Source organism: Grammomys surdaster, unplaced genomic scaffold (genome assembly GCF_004785775.1).
Source record: "Grammomys surdaster isolate TR1022 unplaced genomic scaffold, NIH_TR_1.0 64, whole genome shotgun sequence".
NCBI lineage: Eukaryota > Metazoa > Chordata > Mammalia > Rodentia > Muridae > Grammomys > Grammomys surdaster.
In genome coordinates this window covers 15216639-15240200 of record NW_021604566.1, presented here as the reverse complement: position 1 = coordinate 15240200, position 23562 = coordinate 15216639, and the positions used below count along the sequence as shown (strand labels likewise).

Sequence of the window (23562 nt, the reverse complement as noted above, 5' to 3'; positions counted from 1 at the left end):
CCAACATGATGACGTTTTTAAAGCATCAAGATGTACCATGTGGATAACAATGGCCATCTTTTGGGAGTGGGATGATGGGGAACTTTCATTTTTAATGTGATACTTTTGAAGCATTTTAGTCTTTTATAAGAGGCATGTGATTGCTGTGTTTGTGTTTGAGGATAAAACAATAAGCATGAAAGTAGGGGAGACTTCTGGCAGTCTTAAAGGAGCCCAGGTCCACCGTTTTCTAAAATGTTTAACAACCTCTTAAAGATCTTTCAATTCAATAAAAATGTTTTAAATCCAAATTATGTCTGGTTGGCATAATTCTATTTATGTACCTATGCAGAAACTTATGTAAAAGCTTTAGGCTTTAAAGCATAATTATGTTTTTCTTTGATGTTTGAAAAGTTAAAGAAATTATTATACTGAAAAAGGAGTTCAAAACATTTTCTTTTAGATATTACTTAGAAGCATCGAATTTGCCAAATCTGAAGAATACTTGCTAAGTCTGCCTTGCCTGTTGGGTCATTTACCTGGATGTGAGGCTGGGATTTAGGATCCAGTGTGGTAAGTGATATATACATATTTGTTACAGAGTTTCTTGAAAGGTATTCTATGAGATTGCAAAGTCAGAGAGCTTGCTATGTGTCTGCTGTCTACATCATTATAAATACTGATTATCTTTCTCAATCCCCAAGTTTCTTTTTTTAGAGAGGTTCATTATCCAAACATAAGTAGTTGAGGGTTAAAGTCATTCAACTATCATATCATTTGATGCTTAGGTAGAAGTGAAGTAAGGAAGCTTATTCCAGCTGTCATCCTCCTTTCCTATTTTAATTGTTGTTGGCAAGTTGAAAAGAGACTCATGAAGACAACAGGATTATCTCCAAGTTTAATCAAAACAGTAAATCTTTCTTGGGCATTTGTTGTTCATGAAGTCCCATGAAAAGTATATAATGTAACTGAAAAGTGAACTTCACACTTAAAGGGCTGATGATGAAGAGCTGGACAAGGAAGGTTGTTGTTGGAGAGGGATGCCTTTATAGGTATGTTTAGCCAACAATTGAGATGGAACTATAGAAGGAGGGGTAGGTGAATAGGAGCAATTCAGAGAGGAGGGCAGAACGATGAGTTGTATCCGAGTGGGTATGGATGAAGTGAATAGGTGTGAGCATGTTGTGGTATACACTAACTAAGCAGATATTTGCTTTTTACAACTTTTAACTAGCACGCAAAACTTTACTATTTATGGAGGAGGTTGTGATAATTTGATCCATGTATATAATGCATAACGATCAAATCAGGGCCATTAGCATTTTTATCTCCTAAACAGCTGTCATTTCTTTGTAGCCTTTGAATATTTCTTCCGGTTTCTTGTAAAAGACAAACACTGTGATCTCTAGTGTTTTGAAGTGGAAAACGACAACAGGAGAGTTAAGATGGGAAAGGAAAGAGTTGCAGAGAGCCAGCTTGCTGCGTACATTGGATGTCTGACAAATGAATTTGGATTTGATTTTTGAGATGTTACAGACCTCCAAAGCATTTGGATGTCAGAAGGGTGTAATGACCAGCACTTTAGGAAGGTTAAACTAGATCTGGTACTGATGTGCATAGAGAGCTAAAGCAGGACATCTAGATACTAGAGGTAAAGAAAGTAGCAAGGGATAATTGTGATAGAATGAGGAGAGAGAGAAAAAGAGAGAGAGGGAGGGGAGGAGGGAAAGAGGAAAGGAGAGAGAGAGAAAGAAAGAGAGAGAGAGAGAGAGAATGAACCAAGGGAGTGGAGTATGAAAGGAGCTATGAGACTTGAGTTGCTATACCAAGACAATTGAAAGAGGTATGGATGCTGCTAGGTGACTGGGTTCCTTTAAATGGGATGAGGAAAGGAAAACAGCAGAAAAGTTTATGTGCAGGATAAAGGGTGAACCATTTTAGAGAAGTTGGCATACACCCTCTACATAGAAATGTCCAGCAGCCAATCGGACATATGGGACTGAAGTTAAGGGAAGAAGCCAGGGCTGGAAATGAAGGCTTGGGGGTTATCATATCACAGGCAGCGTCACAGCCATGATGATTGGTCTCTCAGACAGAGCTCAGGGCTTACAGCCGCAGAGAGACAAACTAAACACCAGGTGGGGGTGGGGAAGATGAGTTCAGTGACAGAGTCAAAAGGGAGGAACACAGAGGAGTGTCCTGTGCATGTGGATAATCCCACATATGTCCAGAACACAGACAATTTGAAAAGGAGAATGAGTGAAATTGATAGGCCTTCAGTAATTGTCAGCTCTGCATCACGAGACCTGAACCAAGGTCTTCCTTTCGTTTCTCTGACTTATGGCTACTGCGTGATTATAGCTATGCTCTGGATTGCCCTTCACATTGATTGTTTCCTGGTTGTCTCTGCTAGAAAACAAAGCCACTGTGTACACTACATATCTCATTCAAGGAAGATCAACCTGAGTCGGCCTTTCCTATGACAACTCCCTATTGAAAGTCAACAGCTAACACCCATTATTGAAATTTACTAATCAACCCACTATGGGACAAACCACTGAATTAGAGGCCGAGCAAACAGCTTATCCACTTATACATTCCCTTTTAATAGCACCAAGAGCAAGTATTACAAGTGTTTAAATAAGTCAAATACAGGCTGAAAAGAGAAGTCATAAATCTAACATATGGAGTTAATGGTGCCAAGTGGCTTCTTTTCATAAGCACAAGAACCTTGTAAAGCTGAACATGCTGGCTGGCTACGCCCATTAGGGTGCATGGTGCCCTCAGACTTTGTTGTCTGACATCTGGTGCTTTACTGCCTCAGAGAGAGAGAGAGAAATACCACACATGCCATTAACTCCATCTCCAGCTTTCTCTGAAGTTCCCTTTCAATCTGGCCTTACTTTCTCCGTTAGTGGCAACATTCTTTAAGGGGTTCAGATATGGAAGGTCTGGTGTTAATAGGTCATTCTTTTAACTTCTAAAGAAGTCTCACAGCTATTTGTCAGAAAAGAAGTGTGGGAATGAAACAAATAATGAATGTTTAGCAGCTTTACTTGCAGAGATTTTAAAAAGTAATGCCTTTGAAGGAAAGTGTATGCATCCTATCTACAGGTTATCATACAACCTACATGGGGACATGAGTGGAGAGAGTCAGAAGATAAGCAACCATCAAGGTGTGGGGTCATCCATTTCATGACAAGGCTGATAAGTTACTGTAACAACAATATCATATCATAGATCAACGGCTTCAAAAATGTAAAAAACAAAAAAGAAAATCACAAGTTCTATTTTTAAAAACATATTTGAAACTTACGTGCCCTGAATGGTACATGGGAAGACTTAGCACTAAAGTAACTGATTTCTCTGTGGCAGGGTCTTCTTGCCACCACTGCCTATGCGGCCTCTGGCAGGCAGATTGGCCTTACTTGACAGACCTCACCAACCATTGACAAACCATAGTCTACATGAGATGTACGGTATCACTGCAATAGAATCCTAGGTTTAATTTCTAGGCACCAATCCAGCCCATTTGGTGTGTGCCTAGACTGTTTGCTTTTATTTACTATGCTGGTAATCCTGATGAAGCTTTGAGATCTGCTTTATTCTTTTTGGTTGTGTTTTGTGAAATAAGCTCAGTGTGATTCAGGGTGTCTTATGGTTTCTACTTCCTAAGAATGGCAACACACACTGAATCTTTGTCAAACCAGAAAACAATCATCCTGAAAATGAGTCTAATTTATGATCCAGCAAATTTTTTGGTCTTTGACTCTAGGAAATGTAAACATTGTAGAGACATTTATATTTTCCTGTGATGCCCTTATTTTAGGAACATTGGGAACATTTGATTTTTTTCTGTTTATTTCCTTCAAAATAGGTCAGAATAGATACCTGGAACACAGTGACATAACCAAAATATATAAATCAAAATAAACCTCAAATTTCCTCTTGCCTAGTCTAGTTCTTAGGAAATACACCATTACATGATACAATTAAGTTAATCATGTTGGTATATCATAAAAGCTAAAAGGACAAATTAATGCATTCTTGTTCCTGTTCCCTACTGCCCCCATTCTATAAAACATGGCTTTAGGAGTCCTGATATACAGCACATTGGGACATACAGAGGCTTAATAAAAATGATAAGTTAATATATGGGCATGATATGCTGCCATTGATTAAGTCAACAGAGCATAGGGATTATCAGCAACCTTTTATGGTTATGTGTATACATGTTCATAAATTGGGATATATATGTGTGGGCTTACATATATCTAAATGTGTGTCATATGTGCAGAGACCAGAGGTCAACCTCAGGCCTTTTCTTCAGTTGCTCTTCACATTGGTTTTTGAGACAGTGTAACTTTTACCTGGTGTTTGCAGAGTCAGCCAGGATTCCTGGATCTGAGCCCCAAGGATCCACTTTAGTCTACCTCCCTGGTGCTGGGATTACAGGTATATACCACCACATCCATTATCATATCACACCACACCAGATATCACACCAGATTACCACATCACACCAGATTACCACACTCAGATTATCTCACCACACCAGATTACCACAGCACAGTCAGATTACCACAGCACAGTCAGATTACCACACCACACCATATTACCATGGCAGATTACCATAGCAGATTAACACACCCAGATTATCATACAATATCCATATGACCACACCACACCAGACAACCATACCACACACACGGGATTACTGTACCAGTACACACCCAGATTGTTATGTGTATTCTGGGAACAAACTCACATAATCATTCTTGAGAAACAAGAGCTTTACTAACTGAGCCATCTCCTCAGCCCTGTCCTTTTTGTTTTCAGAGTCCCATGACAGAAATCTGTGAACATGCCCAGCCATGTATTAGTGTGCTACAACATACAAAAGTAAAGTAAAGATGAGATAAAATAAGTATACACATATAATGTGTTCTTGGTCATTGTGCTTTAGAGGTCACCTTTTCTCAAATATAATAAATATTTTTCAACGTTCTATAACTCAAAGAATGAGATAAGGGATTTGTAATCAGTCTCCAAATGATTTCTTTGTAGTTTTCAGGTCGTGATTGCTGAATGAGGGAAAAAATAAAATAGCCACTGGTCATATGCAAAACCAAGCCAGAGTGAGAAAGTGGTAATTACAATAAAAATTAAGATGAGATACTTTATTAGAGCATGGAACGACAAACTCATGTCCATCCAAATCCCATAGATTTAGGAAGAAAATGATCCTCAAGTCATTTTGTGGAAATCAATCTGTGCTGTGTTCTAATGACCACTATCATTTCAATTTTAGAATGAAATAGATTGTGCATGAAATTTCTGAATGTTTCCTTTCCTGCATTTCTTCTTAAAATGTAATGGGTTAGCTCAGACTGGGAAAAATAATCTGCAATATGGGAATACATGTAAAGGTATAATGGATTGGATTTTCTGTGTACTATTTCACATGCTTTCCCTCTCTTCTAAACAAAAATCTAAATATAGATTTAATAGTGCCATTGCACTGAGACCACTGAAGACTGTCATTTGAAAACTATCTCCTTAAATATGTGTATCAGCATGATGTAGCTTCTTCTGGCGTCACTTTGAGTTGAAAGGCTGTGAACCCTGCTCTCTCATTTCTATATGTCCCCAGGGTCTAAGAGACATCCACTGAGGCAGCTGCTTTTGGTGATTTAATGCTTTGTTGGCAAGGCCAGTGATCTCATTTGCACTAAGGAATAGCAAAGGCTGTACTTGTTTTCCTTTTCTGTCATTACCTTGGCACTAACTGTTGTATTATTAAATACACTAACTCCTGATTCTTATTTGCAAAGTTCCTAGGACAGCCTTGACACAGGATACCCAGAAGGTAAACATTTGCCTTTGACTTTTTTGTGGTTTTGTTTGTTTGTTTTGAGAATTTATACATGCTTGAAATTATTTTTCTTTGAATGTAGAAACTGTTCATACTTCATACAGAACAATTAACAAGTTGGAAACAAAGTATAGGGATAGGAAAACCTGCAATGCAATCACCTGGTCATTGTGGCAGGAATTTTCTGCCTAATGTATTTGCAGCAGAGTTCTGTCATTGGACAGGGAAGAGGGAGGTGGAGCTAGGAGTTGGGAAGAGAGAAAAATGCAGGGAGAGAGGAGAAGGAGAGGAGGGGAGGTAAGATGGCTGCCGATGTCACCCTCATGTCTCTAGCAGTCTCAGGTAGTTATTCATATCAACGTTAGGTAATTGGGATACCAATTCTAATTGTGTGGGCATCTTGTGTATTGAGTATTTGCTCATATATAAATCCATTGGTTAATCTTTAAGCTTTAGAGTTTTACTTTACTGGGTTACTGGGAAGTGGGTCCTCTGACAACCAGGTGATTATGGCTGTGAAGGAACTAGCGCCTCCAGGAATGAGTGAACCAGAGCTGGAAACACAGGGACCGGTTGCTACTGGAGCAAGCTAGAGAGAGCAGCCCTGTGAAATCAGCTCGAGAGCTCCAGTCTTGCTGGAGAGCTTGCGGAGACAAAGGGCCATAGAGCAAGAACAGGCGGTCAGGCTGGGAGCTAGCTGGTCGCCTCCTGTTTTCTAATATTTTCTGCTACAGGTCATTAAAAAATATTTTGGGTCTTTTGTGTCAGATATAGTGACAATATCACATGCAAAAGGAAATCATTGTAAAGCCAGAATGGCTAATGCTATTCTATAGCTCATTTTCTCTTTGTTTTATATCTTGGCCATTAAAAGTTGTAGACATTTAAAGCAGGCCCAGTAGATTCCATTATATGCACTACAATTGACCTTTGGCCTATTATTAAACATAAGTTACATTCCAGGTTCTGATAGAGTGCATAAATTGGTGGTAAACATCTTTCTATGCACTGTAAACATTTGTCTACCTTTCAGATAATTCCCTTGGGAAAGCATCTTACAACTCCAGAGAATATTAACATGGAAAGCAGTTTATCTCTATTAATTTATACATGTCAGTCTTCTGCCTATTCTAAGCACTTATCATGTATGAACTTAGTTAATAATGGTTCAAGTTTACAGATAGAGAAACTGAGGCATGGAGAGATGAACTCCCTCCCAGATCACCTTGATTGGCAGTGGCAGAGCTGGGGACATGAACCCATGCATGAAGGCGTGCCTCTATGCTTCATGGATTTTAACCGCATGCCAGAAAACAGCTGGGAACTTGTGAGAAAGACAGAGTCTTCAGTTCTGCTATTAAGTCCTGAAGTTCAATCAATCTACATCTTTAGCAGCGTCCCCAGAATCATTTACCCATCTAACCTTGCGTAGCTCTAGCAGTATGTTCTGTAAAGTTGATAGATCTTATCTACTTTAATGACAAAAAGCTGCTAGCATTTCTATAGCCAAAGAAAATGTTCTCATTATTCAGAATTAACAGCTGCGGTATTGAAACATCTGAAACTGTGGTAATTTAGATTTTAAAACATATGTATTGGCAATTTATTTCATGTAGCTCAATGCTAGTGAAGAGTAAGATAACAGGTATTTGCCAGTCTTTCGAGAGATTGGATTTGAGCAAAATAAGATGAGGTCCCTTTTCTCAAAGAGGACACACTATAGTTTGGAAAAATAAACAAATGGTTGCCATTCAAAGTGATGTATGCTTACGAGGAACATTCTCAGAGCCCAGAAGGAAGTTAAGTGAAGTTTTGAAAGAGTTATGAGAGAACATGATCATTTGCTGTTGTCAATGGCAAGAAAGATGGGCATATAAGGCCTAGCCAAATTATTAAATGGACATCTCCATATCCTCTGCTCAGTGCCAGATAAAATGCATAAATAATGTTGGTGGTCTATGCTTTATAGGAGTTGGGAATTGCTGCTTAGATTGCATAAGTCTGTCAACCGCATTGTGCTCAATGGTAATGGCAGGTATGGAGGGTTACAGCACTTAGGATACACTAGTCTCCCATGCTGAAATGTGACCATGTATTGGTTTTGTGGGTGTGACATGAAACCACTGGCCATTGATCATCAACCCAACCTTCAGTCCCTCTCCTCCTCCACCATTTCCCTCCTTCCTCACAGGAGACAACTAGCTGTGTGGACAGCTCAACATTCTTTGGAACCATGCTGAGCATCAGTGAGGGATTAGCATGAGTCTGGGGACTCTGTACCACTCATACAGCCCTCTCTTTAATTGGCTCTTCAGGGTTTTATCCTGAGCTCACTTTAAAGAAGCTGCCTGTACATTTAGTGCGATCTTAATTCTGTGGTACCTGAAATTAATTCAGGGATCTGATTTAGGGAGCTGAGTGTAGCCCTGCAAGCAAGCTTTGTTTTTCCTGAATCATGGCATCTAAAACAAAAAGAAAAGATGAACAAAGAGTAGAATCTAGACAATAAATTTCTGAAGGACTTTAAAAAAGACTCTTGGTTAATGAGAATTAGTTTTGAAATGAGAAAAAATAATGATGTTCCAAATGAACTGACTGATCAGCAGTCTATAGTTTCAGACGAAGTTATACATATTCTTTAAATGGTAAAACAATGTATATTTCTCTAAACTGGTAAAGGGCAGTGGTGAAAAGCCATGTGTAGTGTTAATGCATCTAATCCCAGCAGCAGGAAGACTGAGAATAAAAGACAAGCTTTGACTACATACTAAAACTTTATCTCAAAAAAATCAAATCAGAAAATGAACATAACTAAAATGTATTAGATACATGTCTAGAATTGCCATAATAAACCATTATTACATATAATTAATATGTGCTCATAAAAACATAAGAGGAACCCAAATCAAACTTAAGAAAACAAAGACAGAAGCTAACCCCCATGTTGATCAGTGAGTATTCTTTTGCATCAGTCAGAGAACAGTGGTTTTGCCCCAGCGATCTCCTCACAGAAGCCTCATGCGTTTTAGATAGGAACTCTAAGCAATCTTAGGTGCTTAGAAACTTAACAAAACACCTAAGAGCTCTGAGGCTACAGAGATAAGTGCTTTCAAGTTCTCCTGCTGTCACCACATCAAAGTTAATCTGGCAGTGTGTGCAAGTTGACTCCAAGTTTGTTTCTTTCCCTGTCTCATGGCCACGTTTTCCCCCCTCCTTCTGTCCTTTCCATCTAGTCATCCATCCACCCACCCAGGCATCAATCCATCCATCTATCCATCCATCCATCCATCCATCCACCCATCCATCCACCCACCCACCACTCATCCACCCACCCATCCTGGTTTTTACTGAACATGTAAAGTACTCCTCAGGTGTGGTTGGAATACAGATACACAGAAGAGGAGACAGCATCTGAGGTTCCACTTCTTTCTGACCTAACAGAATGTACAGCATAACTGCCCAGTGATACAGATCCTGGGTAGTACAGAAGTATACAGGATAGAGAGGGTGCTGTGGCTCTCAAGTAGGAGCAATCATAGCCAATTGGAGACATCACAGACTTGGCTGGCTGAGGATGAAGTGTTTGAACTAGATCGCAAATGGTGAACAGGTGTAGATGGGTGAGGGTTGACCAAAGTGTGCTGCAAAGAAAACAACACAGAGGAAGAGACCATGTGTGGTTCTGATCAGTTCACACAGATCAAAGGGAAATAGATGGCCATCTAGTGAACGGTAGCAGCAACTAAAGATAAGTGTCATACAACTCCCCTAGACTAAGCCCTGCCTTGATCCCCACTGCCCCTGTTTGCAGCTTTCTCCAATGCTTTTCAAACCTTAGCTTAATCACAGCCTGAGGTGTTTAAAGTACAAGTTTCTGGGCACCACTCCCAGCATTTCTTGCTGGAGAGGTTTCCAGATTGGGAACTTCCATTTCTAACAAGTCCCCAGTGATGCTGTTCAAGGTCACACCACAGAGACTCCCACCTTGACATTTTCTTATGCCTAGAAACTTCTGTCTTTAGCCATATTACTCCTGGTTGGCCTCTTTATTCTCCCATCAACTCTTCTGATATTCTTTATCCCTGTTCTGCACTTTATCTCTCTCCATAGCCCTTATCAGAACTCAACACCATGGCTTATTAATTTTCAATCATCCTTTTAGAGTGTAAATCCCCCAAGAGACTGTGTTTTATTCAGGAGTACCTGAAGCAGGGCTCTTTAGCATCTAACTTCTGGGCTTCCTCAGCTTTAAATCAGCCTGTTATGTGCAGGTTGCCTATCAGTAGCCCTGACAGAAAGGATGAGAGATGCCTTGGAAGGAAGAGAAGGGATACAGCACCTTTATAGCTCATAGCAGAAGGGATGTAAGTGCAGTGACACAGGAAAGATGCTGTGGCCCTCCATCTTGTCAGTCAAGAGTACACAGTGACCTAATACACTGACATTTTCATCCCTTATTTATAGGTGTACCCTTTCTGTCTGTTTCCCTCTCTATCTCTTCCCCTTCTGTGTGCCCTCCTTATCTACTCCCCTCCACATCTTCCTCCCTTCTTTTTATTTATTAGTAAAAAGTTTTGGGTCAGAAATGGGAAGGACAGTGAATTTCCATTGTCAACTTGCCTTCACTTAAAGTTATCTAGGAAGCATACCTCAAGACCCATCGGGGGCATTTCCAGGGGTTCAGCTGATGGAGAAAGAGCCCCTGTGAATGTCCTGGCACTGTTCCATGGGCTGTGATTTTAGACGGAATAGAAAGAAAAAAAAGAAGGAAAAGAGCAGTGCAGCGCATCCACCTGCCTCTGAGTCCTGACTGGGGACACAGTGTGGCAGCTTCTCAACCCCTGCTTCTATGCCTTCCCAGCCAGAAGGTGTGTGACTTCAGACTGTGAGCCAAAATAAATCTTTTTGTTCCTTTTTCAGGTATTTCATTATAACAACAAGAAAAGTAACTAATATAGAAGGGTAAGATACTTAGAAGGGTGGGAGTAATTGGAGATATTTAGAGTGACTAGGTAGACAATACACTATCTCAGCAAGCCAGACTTTTATAGGCAAAGAAAAATTTTTTTATTTTAGGCAAAAAGTCACAATGAGCAAAAATGTTCAGGGATATGTGTGTGTGTGTGTGTGTGTGTGTATTTTTCTATATTCGTGCATGTGTATATGTGTATGAGTATGTGTGTTGTATATGTATGTTATGTATGTGTGTGTACATGTGTTTGTATGCGTATATGTGTGCATGTGTGTGCATGTATGTGTTTATGTGTTTGTATATATGTGTATGCATGTGTGTATGTTTGTGTGTATATGTGTATGTATATATGTATGTATGTGTGTGTTTTTGTGTGTGTATATATGTGTGTGTGTGTGTGTATGTGTTTTAATTTTGTATTACATTGATTTTCTAGTAGTTACTGATTGTCATCTCTTTGTGTTTCACAGAGGTTGGAAACTTAGGAGAAATGAGTTTTCTACATCATCTTCTCAGTGAGCTAAGTGATCAGAAGCTTGAAGATAACAAAATATTCCATCAGCTCTAAACAACCAGCTATCCTGGCAGATCTCAAAAACCTCCAACCTCCAGGATGTTTAGTGATTTTGACACCATATGTGCTGTTATCACATCAGACATCCCATACTGTCATGATGAATAGGAGATCGCCACATTTTACAAATCTGTAAAACCATAAAAAGGAACTTAGCAGACATTTATCTGATTCATGAATCAGTCTGATAAGATACAGAAATTCTGAAAGGTAAGTTTGGGGAATGAAATTATGGCCAATGAGGTCACACATTCAAAAGATTGAAGATTCTATATGTGCAAAAATAAACCAAGTTCTGGTGATAGATGAGTGTCACCCTGAAAGTCTCCTCGTTAGCAGGTGGTAACTTAAGACTGAAATACATTAAAAGTTAAAGGTGGGCATGTTGAGAAAACAAGAGAGACGAGCCAAAGAGGATATGTGGTGACCTAATGACTGGGCATTTTCCTTTGATTGTTTGCTAATATGTGTGACCTCCTCTCACCAGTCCTCTCTCCTTCCCTCACTTTATCCTTCCACTAAACTGCATAATTAAAACATAAGCTCTCAGGAGGTAGAAATGGCCATACAAGCTCTCAGCAAGACAGAAACAGCCATACTAAAGAGCCTGACCCATGTGAGCTAAGGAATGATGGCCACTGTGTGTTCAACAGTCAGTGTGTGGAGGAAGGCAGGGTGGGGTATGGGATGTTGGGAGATGGACTAGGAGAAGGTATTTCCAGTTCTTCCTAAGAAGAAACCAAGACAGTCACAGGTTTTAACTTAATCCCTCAGGAATGTGGAAGAAAACAGTGTCAATTTTATAACCAGATGCACCCACATGAAAGCCAAACCTTTCCAATTAGTTATTAATAAAACCATCTAATATTGTAGCATGCATTGCATGTTGATTTACAAAGGACTATGCCATTTCCTCCAGTGAGAGAGAAATACAAATTAGTAGTTGTCATCTCCTTTCCCTTCTGGCATTGCTATTATGTTTTTTGGCTATTGTTTGTTTGTTTGTTTGTTTTTGTTTTTTTTTTAAATTTCAGAGCTCCAGAAACTGCTCAGAACAAATCTTTAAATGTGTGTGTGTGTGCATGCGTGCGTGCATACACGTGACTGTGCAGGGATGCCTTCAATTCCAGGTGTCTCACCAGAAGAGAGAAATTCTGCTCTGATGGTTCAATTAAGGTCATTTAATAATGAGGATTGATGGGAGCAGCATAGGAGTGGACAGTCCAGAGATGCTAAAGCACCCAGACCAGACACAAGCACTCCCTGCATCTCAGGGATAGCAGCATTATACCCTAGAGGCCAGAGAGTTGTACTATGGAACCAGCAAGAAATGTTCATTCAAGTCGCAGCTACCATCAAACCATGGCGCCAAATGAAGCTAGAAACAAGAGGCAAGGAAGAAATACTTTAACTTTTCTTTTCTCTCCTCCTGGCTCCACTGGTCTGATGGAGAAAGTAGCCAGACATAGGCTGAGCAGTCTATCTTCTAGACATAAAAAAAAAAGTAGAGAAAGGCAGGGACCAGGAGGTTATCAATGCTCATTTTGTTTGACTTACATTGTGACATCATGCAGATGAATTTAAACACACATACTTATCCTTCTGTGAATAAGCATATCTGCTATAAGCAGAGTGTAGTTCATGCGTAATGTTACTTGTCACATTAAATTACATGAAACTATCCTGAAGAAGTCCATGGGCTGGAATCATGGTTCTATTTTGAACTATCACCTTTACCATCAGTAGTAAGCCTTCTGAAGGAGTCAAGTCATTTCCCCCCAGGAACATCCAGAACCTAAAACCTTGCTCCTTTATTCTGTCCTCCTATTAACGTGACCTCCTCTTTACCTGTAGCCTCTCACTCTTCTTTATATCTCCTGGCACCACACAAGAACAAACACCATTCCTCCCTTAAGTAAAAGCAAAATGGCAAAGGTTTCCTTCAGGCTTGAGGTTTGGATCCCTCACCCCTACGGCCACCTTCCCTTCAGGGATAAATAAGCCACTAGAAATTATTGTCCACACTCAATGATACTTTTTTCATATTCCATTCAGACTCCCATCTGGTTTTTCAACCGTTTGACCAAAGATATCTTTGGTGACATCACACATGGTTTCCTTTATGGAAACCAGCAGGTACCATCTGGCAATAACTGAGGTAACTGACCTCTCTCTCTATTTTAAATTTCTTAAAATGTATTCTTAACATACTTTATATCCTGACCTCAGTTTCCCTTATCTCCAATCTCCCTTCACCCTGTACCACCACCCATATTTCCTCCTCCTCAGTTTACCTTTAAAAAAAAAAGAAAACAAAGAAAACCAGTCATATCAAGGCTAGCCTAGTCAACCCAGAAGGAGGAGGAAAAGGGTCCTAGGCACAGGCAAATACATCAGAACACCCTTCCCCCACTGTTAGGAGTCCCACAAGAACACCAAGCTATACAAACAGCATGTATGCAAAGGACCAAGCACAGACCCAGGCTGACTCCGGAATGTTGCTTCGGTCTCTGTGAGCCTCTATGAGTTTGGCTTAGTTGATTCTGTGAGTCATGTTCTCCTCGTGTCCTGGACAGCGCTGACTCCTATAACCCTTCCTCCTCTCTTCTGCAGGGCTCTCCTGCCTTTGTCTGCTGTTTGGCTGTGCTCTCTGTTACCACTCACCAATCATTTAATTGTCGTTGTCTGTATTTCTTACTTTCTGAACCTTTCTATTAGTCTCTTCTCTGACATTTCCCCTCTCTTTACATGTCAATGCACACTTCCTGGGTGTTCTATCAGACGTTTAGAAATTGTTTGCATATCATTTTTTGGTCTAATTACTCGATCCTAAATGTGAATCATTTTCCACACTTCCCTCTCTTCTTTATCTAATTACCTAATTGTAGCAGCTCTACCACTTGAATGGTCCCTCAGCTCATCCCTCTTCTCTCTCTATTTCATTGCAACATCCTCATGGTAGATCATCACTGCCTTAATTGTCTTGTGCACAGCCATCAGCCTTTATGTCTTTCCTTCTCAGGGATTTCAGACAGAACTTTCTTTTAAAAATTTGTCTGAATCCCCTGCTGAAAATATATTAGTGTTCTATCACATTAGGAGAGATCAGAATTGTGTGTGACAGATCACAAACTACGTCCCTCCTTCTCCCACATCTGCAGCCTTAGCTTATGTCTTGCTCTAAGAGAAAGAAGCAAAACCGCTCTGATTAGCTAGACCTGGCCAAGCTCTCTTGGAGCTCTTTGAAATAAAATATCCTCTGGGTCTGGAAAGCCTTCCTCAAATTTCAACTGGTTGGCTTTGGTTTTCTATTATGAGAGACAAGGCGCTGCCCTTTCAGTGCCAACTATTTAAAAGGAAAAGGCAAGGCGGCAAAATTACACATTTAAGAATCTCCTCAAATTTCTGTTTGTCCTTCAAGAAGCTTCTCACAGCTAAGAAGTCAACTTTGACCTTCCCTCCATCCTTCAGTCTGAATTAGATGACCCTCAGATGCACTTACCTGGCAGGAATAATTTTCTCTATGGGGACGGGAGTCTAGGTTGAAACTCCTTATTTACCTGGTTGAGTTATTCATTATATAGTGTGCATGAGCTGCTCTTTCATCTCTGTGGTCTGAGCTTAGCAACAGACAGACAGCTTACAAATATTTATAGAAATGAAATATTCCCTCTTTAGAGACTCCTCAGCTTTGCCAAATCATATGGCTTTATCCTCAACAGTCCAAGGAGGTAGGGAAGGTTGAGGTGACTTCCACAGTCACCCAGTGCCATAGTGTCAACTGTGAGAGATGCTGAGAGCTCACGGGCCTGGGTTGTAGTCCTAGTCTCACCCTAGCTCTGAAAATCCTTCCTGGGCTATTGTTTGGTTGTTTATTTTTTTTCTGTCTCCTTTAGTTCTGGCAGTCAGTGATTTAGAAATAGCATTTGTAAAATAAAAAATGTATTTTCAATCACTTTAAAGTGTAAAACTCTGCATCTGAAGAACCAAGTTGATATGAGAATGGGCTGTGGTCTCCAGTGTCTATAGGACTTCTGCAAACCTGCTAGTGTCCTTCAGCAAGTGCTTCCAGAGCTGGCCTTTAGCTAATGACAATACTTCACAGTGTCCCTTATTTCTAAACCATCTGCCCAATTTTAGTCCATATGGAGGACAGGTTAAATGTCTGGATGTTAGCTTTTCCTTTCCCTTTTTCTGTTGGCTGGACTGTGACATAAAAGCTTCCTTCCTATACATTTTTGGATTATTTCATTCAGGATGATATTTTCTAGTTCTACCCTTTTACCTGCAAAATTCATGATATTCTTGTTTTTAAAAGCTGAGTAGTATTCCATTATGTAAATGAACCACATTTTCTGTATTCATTCTTCACTTGAGAAACATCTAGGTTGTCTTCAGTTTCTGGCTATTACAAATAATGTTCCTATGAACATAGTTGAGCAAGTGTCCTTGTGGGTAGAACATCTTTTGGGTATATGCCCAGGAGAGGTGTAGCTGGGTCTAGAGGTAGAACTATTCCCATTTTTCTGAGAAACTGCCAAATTGATTTTCAGGATGGTTGTACCAGTTTGCACTCCCATCAGCAATGGAAAAGTGTTCCTCTGGCTCCACATCCTTGCCAGCATGTGCTGTCACTTGAGTTTTTGATCTTAGCCATTTTGATGGGTGTAAGGTAAAATCTCAGAATCATTTTGATTTGTATTTCCCTGATGACTAATGACATTGAACATTTCTTTAAGTGTTTACTATACTATAATCCAGAGAGAGAGAGACCCAAAGAAGCCACATAACGAGGTGGGGGTGGGGTTACGGGAGTTAGGGGACTGGGAGGTGATATCAGGGAAAGTCCGCCTTCTCAGAGGAAAAGTGGAGGGGTAAAGTGAGAGGATCCCTATGAGGGGGTACTAGGAGGAGAGGGGGACTGATATTGGGATAGAAAGTGAATTAGATAGGTAGATAGATAGATAGATAGATAGATAGATAGATAGAGATGATAGATAGATAGATAGATAGATAGATAGATAGATAGATAGAGATGATAGATAGATAGATAGATAGATAGATACAAAGCTCCCTTCCTGGACCATATTTCAGAGTTGGGTGTTGATTATGTCAAAGCTACAGGACCACAGGGGTCTGGGTCACTGACAACCAGCCATAGCTGTTCTGGATTTTTATATGCCTACAAAATGAATTTATTTAGACTATTAAGGGTAAGGGTTCTTTGATATGGCAACAAACAAACAGAAGCAAAGCAACCCAACAATATACTAAAATAAATACTTAAAGAAAACATTCTATTTTCAAAACATTGATAAAAGGAGCACAGACACTGATTTTGTTGAAGTTTCTTTTGTCATGTTTTCACTGGAATGGAATAATTACAGACAAATTTGTTCTTCGTAAACTTTAGATAATTTATGACAATAACCAGAGCATGCTTCTGGAACTTTCTCTTGTGTAGTCTCTGTTACCATAAAAAACCCAAAGGCCTCTGGCAGGATGGAGTGACATAGACTTAGCAAAGCAAGTTCTAACCCAGTAAACTAGTTACTTACTGATTGATCATAATGAACAATCTTAAAAACAAGTCACCAAGAGAACTTGTATTTTCTCCACTGCAGTTCCAAGTTGTCTGCTTGTAATTCTGTGTAAGACAGAAGCATTGGTGCATTGTGGCCAGGCCAGTCTACACTGTGAAGTCATGAGACATTAACACTTCTGCTGCGTTTTGAAGAGATAGAAGCGACTGATCTTCATGCTGTCACCCCAACAATGTCGTGGTAACATAAAATAAAGACTCTATGTCAGATCAAGCTCTATGGAAGATGTGGCTTCTGGGTATTAGAAACATTACTCTTTCCACTAGCTAGGTAAGCAGGGTGGTGGGGGAGAGGGGAAGAGAGAGTGAGAGACAGAGAGGCATAGAGAGACAGAGAGAGACAGACAGAAAGAGAGAGAGAGGGAGAGACAGAGAATGAGCAAGAGAGCCTCATAACAAGTTCAGTTTAGAGCAGTTCTCATCCTTCCAAATGCTGTGACCTCATGTTGTGGTGACCCCCCCAACATAAAATTATTTCATTGCTATACCACAACTGTGAATTTTACTTCTGATATGAATCATAATATAAATATATGATATGCTACCCCAGTGGGGGTCCCAACCAACAAGTTGAGAACCCCTGGTTCAAAGGATTAGATAGCTGAAGCCTTGCACATCTTTAGCAAGCAATGCAGGAGACACTAATGCACAACATATTGCAGTGAGGAAAGCTTTTGCTACCTGTGTTGGTAAACAATCAGTTCTTAGGGCTCTGCTTTCAGCCAGCGCATAAGGGAAACTACAAATCCTCTACCATTAATGGAGGAAAGTGTGGTGGTTTGAATAGGAATGGCCCCCATAGTCTCTTGTGTTTGAATGTTTATCTCATAGGAAGTAGCACTATTAGGAGGTGTGGCCTTGTTGAAGTGGGTGTGGCCATGTTGGAAGAAATGTTTTACTGTAGAAGTAGGTTTCCAGGACTCATATATGCTCAGCTATGCCCAGTATGACACAGTTTCCTTCTGCTGCCTGCAGATCAAGATGTAGAACTAGTTTCTTTTCCAGCACCAAGTCTGCCTGCTCTCTGCCTTGCGTTCCACCATGACAATGGACTAAAAACTATAAATGGACCTCTGAAACTATAAACTAGCCCCAGTGAGATGTTTTCCTTTATAAGAGTTGCCTTGGTCATGGTGTCTCTTTATAGCATTGGGAACCATAACTAAGACAGAGAGAGCAAAAGGAACTTCCAGAACGTACTAGAGACTAAGTATACGCTGACTTGTTGGGGAATGGTTCAAAACTAACCTTGCAACTGCCTTACCACATGTGCTTTCTAACATCCCAGACAGCTAGCACACAACTTGTCATTTATGAGCCTGCCTTAAGCTTTCAGGTCTTCCTGCCTCCCTGACTAGAAGTGTGCAGTGCTACAGCTCTACTTCTCTGAACAGAGGTGGGCTCTGAGCAAATGTGAAACAGAGGCAGTCCAATTACAAATGCCTTAAAAGCCAGGCAGAGAAATCTGAGTTTGACAAAGGCAACACTAGAGATCCAAAGTTGGCCTTTGAGCAAAAGAATAACATACATGTTATTTTAGTAAGATCATTAGTATGAGAAAGGACTAGAGACAGATCTGTTGGGAGGAGATTGCCCCAGATCGAGGTAAAACAGTTCCTGAGGCAGCTGGCAGCCATTCTAAGGGAGAAAGGGGAACAAGTGAAGTATTTTTCACTGGACTGGGATAATTAGTGACAAATTTGATCTTTGTAAATAAAATAAGAAGACAGTTAAAGGAATGCAGGTAACCTCATTAAAGTCAATGGTATAAGAACAAAAGTGTCAAATGCCTGAGTTACTGTCCAAGGGGACTCTTCTCTGACAGAAAAAAGGCATTGTCAATTAATACATCAGAATGCTAGGTACAGATGTGGCAACACTGGCCAGTCCTAGAGAAGGAGAGACTTGAGTCTTTCCAATCTTAAAAGACTTAACCACCAAGGAGGAGGAAACTCTCAGATTCCTGACATCCTACACTCAAGCCTGTTTCTAAATATCAGAGCATTCAAAGAAATGCAAAAGGATTCTAAACTACTGTTGAGAGATAGAATCACCAGAGAAGGGAGGAACATACCTAATGTCCCTGGGGCAGGTCGACTCTCCTGGGCTATTGTGCTTTCTATTGATTTCTCTTTGATTGACCACACCCTAATTCCAGGCCTCACAGGATTCCAGTCCTCAAAACGAACAACCCTTTAAAAAGTTTTTCTTTCTTCTTGGAATTCCTTATCCTGTTTTCACAGATGGCTATAGAACTGTGGACAGATATGTACTAGTAGAGGGGTGGGTAGTGATCACAAGCACATACTAGCTGCAATGAGCAGTCCCTAATATAAGGAGAGTCATGTAGGAAAAGGCAACATTGCCATAGCTACTTCTTCCAGAAAGGAAAAAAGGAGCAGAAGAAACTGTGTCAACAAAGGATCTCAGAAAGCAGACTGAGAACCAATATGTTCAAGTCTCCGCGTGCAGTATGGGTGGGAAGCCAGGCCTCTTTATACTGATAGTGAGACCCAGCAGTCTTGGGAAATCAGGATGGGCTTAGCCTGAGATGTCTCACCCTCTGTGTTGGTACAATGAGCATGATTCTCATCAGAACCTGCTTATCCTAGGCAGTGCATCTAACCTTGATGGGGTATAAGTAGATCCCCCTTATCTACTTCCCACTTCCTATGGGCTTCACCTGCACTCCAAGCAATGACTGACCAACCACCCATGACACCCTCACCCCTGAGAGAAGGTAGCTGAGATTAAACTTCCAGTTTCACCTTTATAAGCTACGCTTTTCTTTTATTGGTGAAATGATCATGTTCTTTCCAAAACAAGGTAAAAGCACTACTTTTTCCTAAATGAGTGTTGGAGTGAAAGATACAGTTTGAGGAGTTAGGCAAAGCTGGGTGAGAACCCTAAATACGTTCTTGCAGAGACTTTAGGTAAGTTATCTCTGAACCAGAGTTACCCAGTCTGTGCCTGCATGTGTATTTGTCAGGGTGTTTCCAGAAACATTTAGCTGAGGGAGGACCTACCCTCCACATGCTAGTGTCCCCGAATGAATGAGAATGAGAAAGGGAGGGGATTACCAGTGCTCATCTCTCTCTGCTTCTTGACTGTGGACAACACACACACACACACACACACACACACACACACAACCTTCCTAGGGTATAGATTGCTATTTGTCTGTTCTAACAACATTGTATAGTAAATAAGTAGATTCTTCCACAAAAACAAGATGAGGCGAAAGAAGAGAAGCCAGAGTGGTGTTTGCCTGTGTGGGAGTCTTGTTTACTGAGTGCCCTTTGATGGAAATGTCTGGCATGGCATTGTTAGCTCCTGCAGGCTTCCCCTAGCTGAACAGTGGTAGAGCAATATTATTGGAAGTCAAATTGTTGACCTTGCTTTGTTCTCTTCTGTCTTTTTAAATCTCCCTTGTCGATGTGTGATCTGATAGTTATCCAAAAAGGTCTCAGTCTTTGTGTTCAGATTTCCCTGTAGGCCTGTAGTTTCTTTAACTCATTTTTAAACTTATTTCCTGAGACACTTCAAGGAAGCCTCTAGTACACATCGGCTTCAGGTGTTATTGTTTGGAGAGAGAGGACCTGCTGCTTATTAGCTGCTCTGAAGGGGCATGTTGTTTTTCTCGAATATTCTAATTTTTATTCATGCTCAGGGGCCTGCAGATGACAATCACATAGTATTGCATTTGGGCAAGACCAGCCAAACATCTTTTCCATAATGCAAGAAATAAGATTATCCCACAATTATTAACAAGAAAATCAACACAACCTATAAAGAGATAACAATAGGACAGCTTACAGTCATGCTAAACAGGCAGTGAGCAAAGACAAAGACAGTGTTCATGTTTTACCCTGTTTTCCTACCACATTCTTGATCCCTAAAGAGCTAAATAAGTACCAAGGATTCCTAAGTAAACAAAGCAAAACATTCCCAAGTCAGAGAAGCATTTGTCCTTGATAATGAGAGAATGACTTTCTGTATCTTGAAGGTGAGTTAAAGTTCTACGTTTTCAATGGAGGGAACACTCAGAACAGTTGATTTTCAAGAGGCCTTAGGCTTCTATTATGATGGACAGGTAGTGAGAGACTCTACAGCTTCTCAGTTTTCATCTCATTTTTTTGTCCTTCCAAATTTCAGACATCTGGTAATTTATACATTTGGGACTATCTTATTATGTTGCAGGCTAAAAGAAATGGTGATTACTACCTTCAGTGCACAGCAAGAGAGGAGGCAGGACAATCTCCCCTAGAAGTGGCACCATTTCTTAAAAATTCTGATAGAAAAGATGTTAGCCTTATTTCTTCTACATGCGGTGGTGCTTGGGAAAGGACGTACACCTGCCCAGCTGAAGCAAGCATGGTAACTTATTACTGATGAGTGCCACACACTGAAGTAATTATGTACAGGACCACAGCTGAGTGGAGGAGTGGGGTCCTGTATCACATGGAACACATCTAAACTGATGATATATGGTCATCATCTGGTCTGACGTCAACGGAAAGGTCCCATTAACTCCTCCACGGCCTTAGGCTGCAGGTCGGTTATTAAGCATTCTTTGCTCACATTTCTAAGAAGTGTTGTGTGGCACATGACAAATTTCAGGATGTAAAACCTAGGCTTTGCTGTGCAGGAGACTAGAAAGAACCTCTCGGATGTAAATGCTCTTCTGTGCATCCAGAAAAAAAAAATATATATATATATGTACCTCTATTTATATTCCTACCTCTATTTCACCACACACCTCTTCCCTGCTTGATCCTGTGTCCTCTCCACTTAAAATAATTCTTGCGAATGTTTCCCTGTACATCTTATATTTGGAAGATTACTAAATAAAAGCAGCATCCCGTTCCCTGGGGAGAGAAAGGGAAACACAATTCTGTGTTCCAGACTCTCACAAGCTCCCCATACAATTCCTAAAATGAGCAACATTTCTTGGGGATGCTATTTTTTTTCCACTGGAGGTAACAGTGGTATGGTGATATCACTTCTCCTCCTGGTTTTAAGCAACTGAACTAGAGGATCTAGTTAAGTTTCCTCTCTAAAAATGCAGGCATTTTATAATTTCTAGATTCAAAGAACAGCACTCTGCAAATCTGAGCCAAGTGCACGCTGTCTGTACCACAGCAAGCCTTCAGGATAATAAGAGCATGCACAGTGGTACACGTCTTTAGTCCCAGCTCTGGGCCTCCCTGAGATTGCTATCTCAAAGCCTGCTAACCTATAGAGAGGAGAAAACTGTTTTCCTCTTTTGTTTCTCCTTCTCAAAAATAATAGCATGTTTACAACTGACTACTTTTATTCTGCTTATTTTGTGTTGAACTATTTGAACTGCCCAGATCTAAAATACCTAATAATCATTCAGAAACTAACATTTTTTAAAAGTCATATTTGGTTCGTAAATAAGTCACAGGTGAATTTTAGCCCACAGCTGAAGTGAATGCACCGTTCTAAAGGGCACTAATTTTCAGGTCATATTTCGTGGGGTACACAGGATTCTTTATGCTGAGCATCAACCAAGGCACATAGTGCAGATACTGGCCACAGCGCACCAGAAACACTTTCCCATTGAGCTTTGAGGCCACAGCTGGGGCTGGGACACTTTAAACAGTATGATAGCCAGACTTTTGCCTCCCACACTTTCTCAGCCAACTGAACTCATACTGGATGCTGCTTATACATTTTATAAAGGGGACTATGAAACCCTCCCAGTCACACAGAGATCACAAACAACAACAAAACGGTGAGACACACAGGGGCTTAAACAACACCCTCATTACAAGTCAGAGCCTTGAGGGACAAGAAGTTGGCTCAACTTACCCAGCATAGCGGTTGTTGTAAGAGCAGCAGTGCCCCAGTTGCAGAATCTTCAAAAGGAGCCAGCAGATAGGCAGAAAAGCAGCTGGGTGGCTCCTGGGCTTCCGGAGGAACTCCATACCGTTGCAATGAAAGAAGTTGAAAGTTGCTTAACAGCAGTCACCAAAGGAAGAGGCTGGAGGTGGCTTACAACACCCCCTGCTCACCAGCAAGTTGTCTGGGAAAGGGGTGGGGGAGAAGGCTTGGGAATGAGCAAAATGTAACACTTTAGGCAGCCGGGGAGTTGCTATTAAGACTGGGTCTTGTGAGGAAACGCAGCCCAGCCCAGCCTGGAAGCAGGGGCTGATCCTAAATCAGGCACTCCTGAAGGGGCTGGGCCTCCCTAAGCTGACTCACAGGCAGGCTTTGCAGGGTGCTATAGCCTGTGGGTAACCCTTCTCTGGTTTTGGTTGGTCTGTTTGCCTGTTGGAGATCACTAAGTCTTTTGTATACCCTTTCTTCCTCTGCTACCTTGATAGCATAGGGACCTTATCTTAATTGCCAACAGTGTGTAGGAGATGTGTCCAACAAGCTGGCAGAGACATTCCAGGCTTGATTTGTTCTCCAACAACAGATTTTCACAGAGGTTTCTCAGATTGAAACCCACAGTGAAGGAAACTTCATGTGTGAAGGAGAAAGCTTAGGCACCTGGATGTGAGAGACTGGCCTCATTCTGGCTTGTAACTATC

The 23562-nt window shown here is 40.8% G+C and overlaps 1 protein-coding gene across 2 annotated transcripts in view; it reads right to left on the bottom strand.

Annotated features, from left to right (window-relative positions):
- The window catches only part of Cpa6 (carboxypeptidase A6), a 318546-nt gene extending 295375 nt beyond the window's left edge, over positions 1 to 23171 (bottom strand). For both annotated transcript variants that reach the window (XM_028769795.1, XM_028769796.1), the window contains exon 1: positions 22838 to 23171. In XM_028769795.1, the coding sequence (XP_028625628.1) occupies positions 22838 to 22953 (116 nt within the window). In that variant the 5' untranslated portion in view covers positions 22954 to 23171. The remainder of the gene's footprint in view (positions 1 to 22837) is intronic.
- Positions 23172 to 23562: the final 391 nt, after the last annotated feature.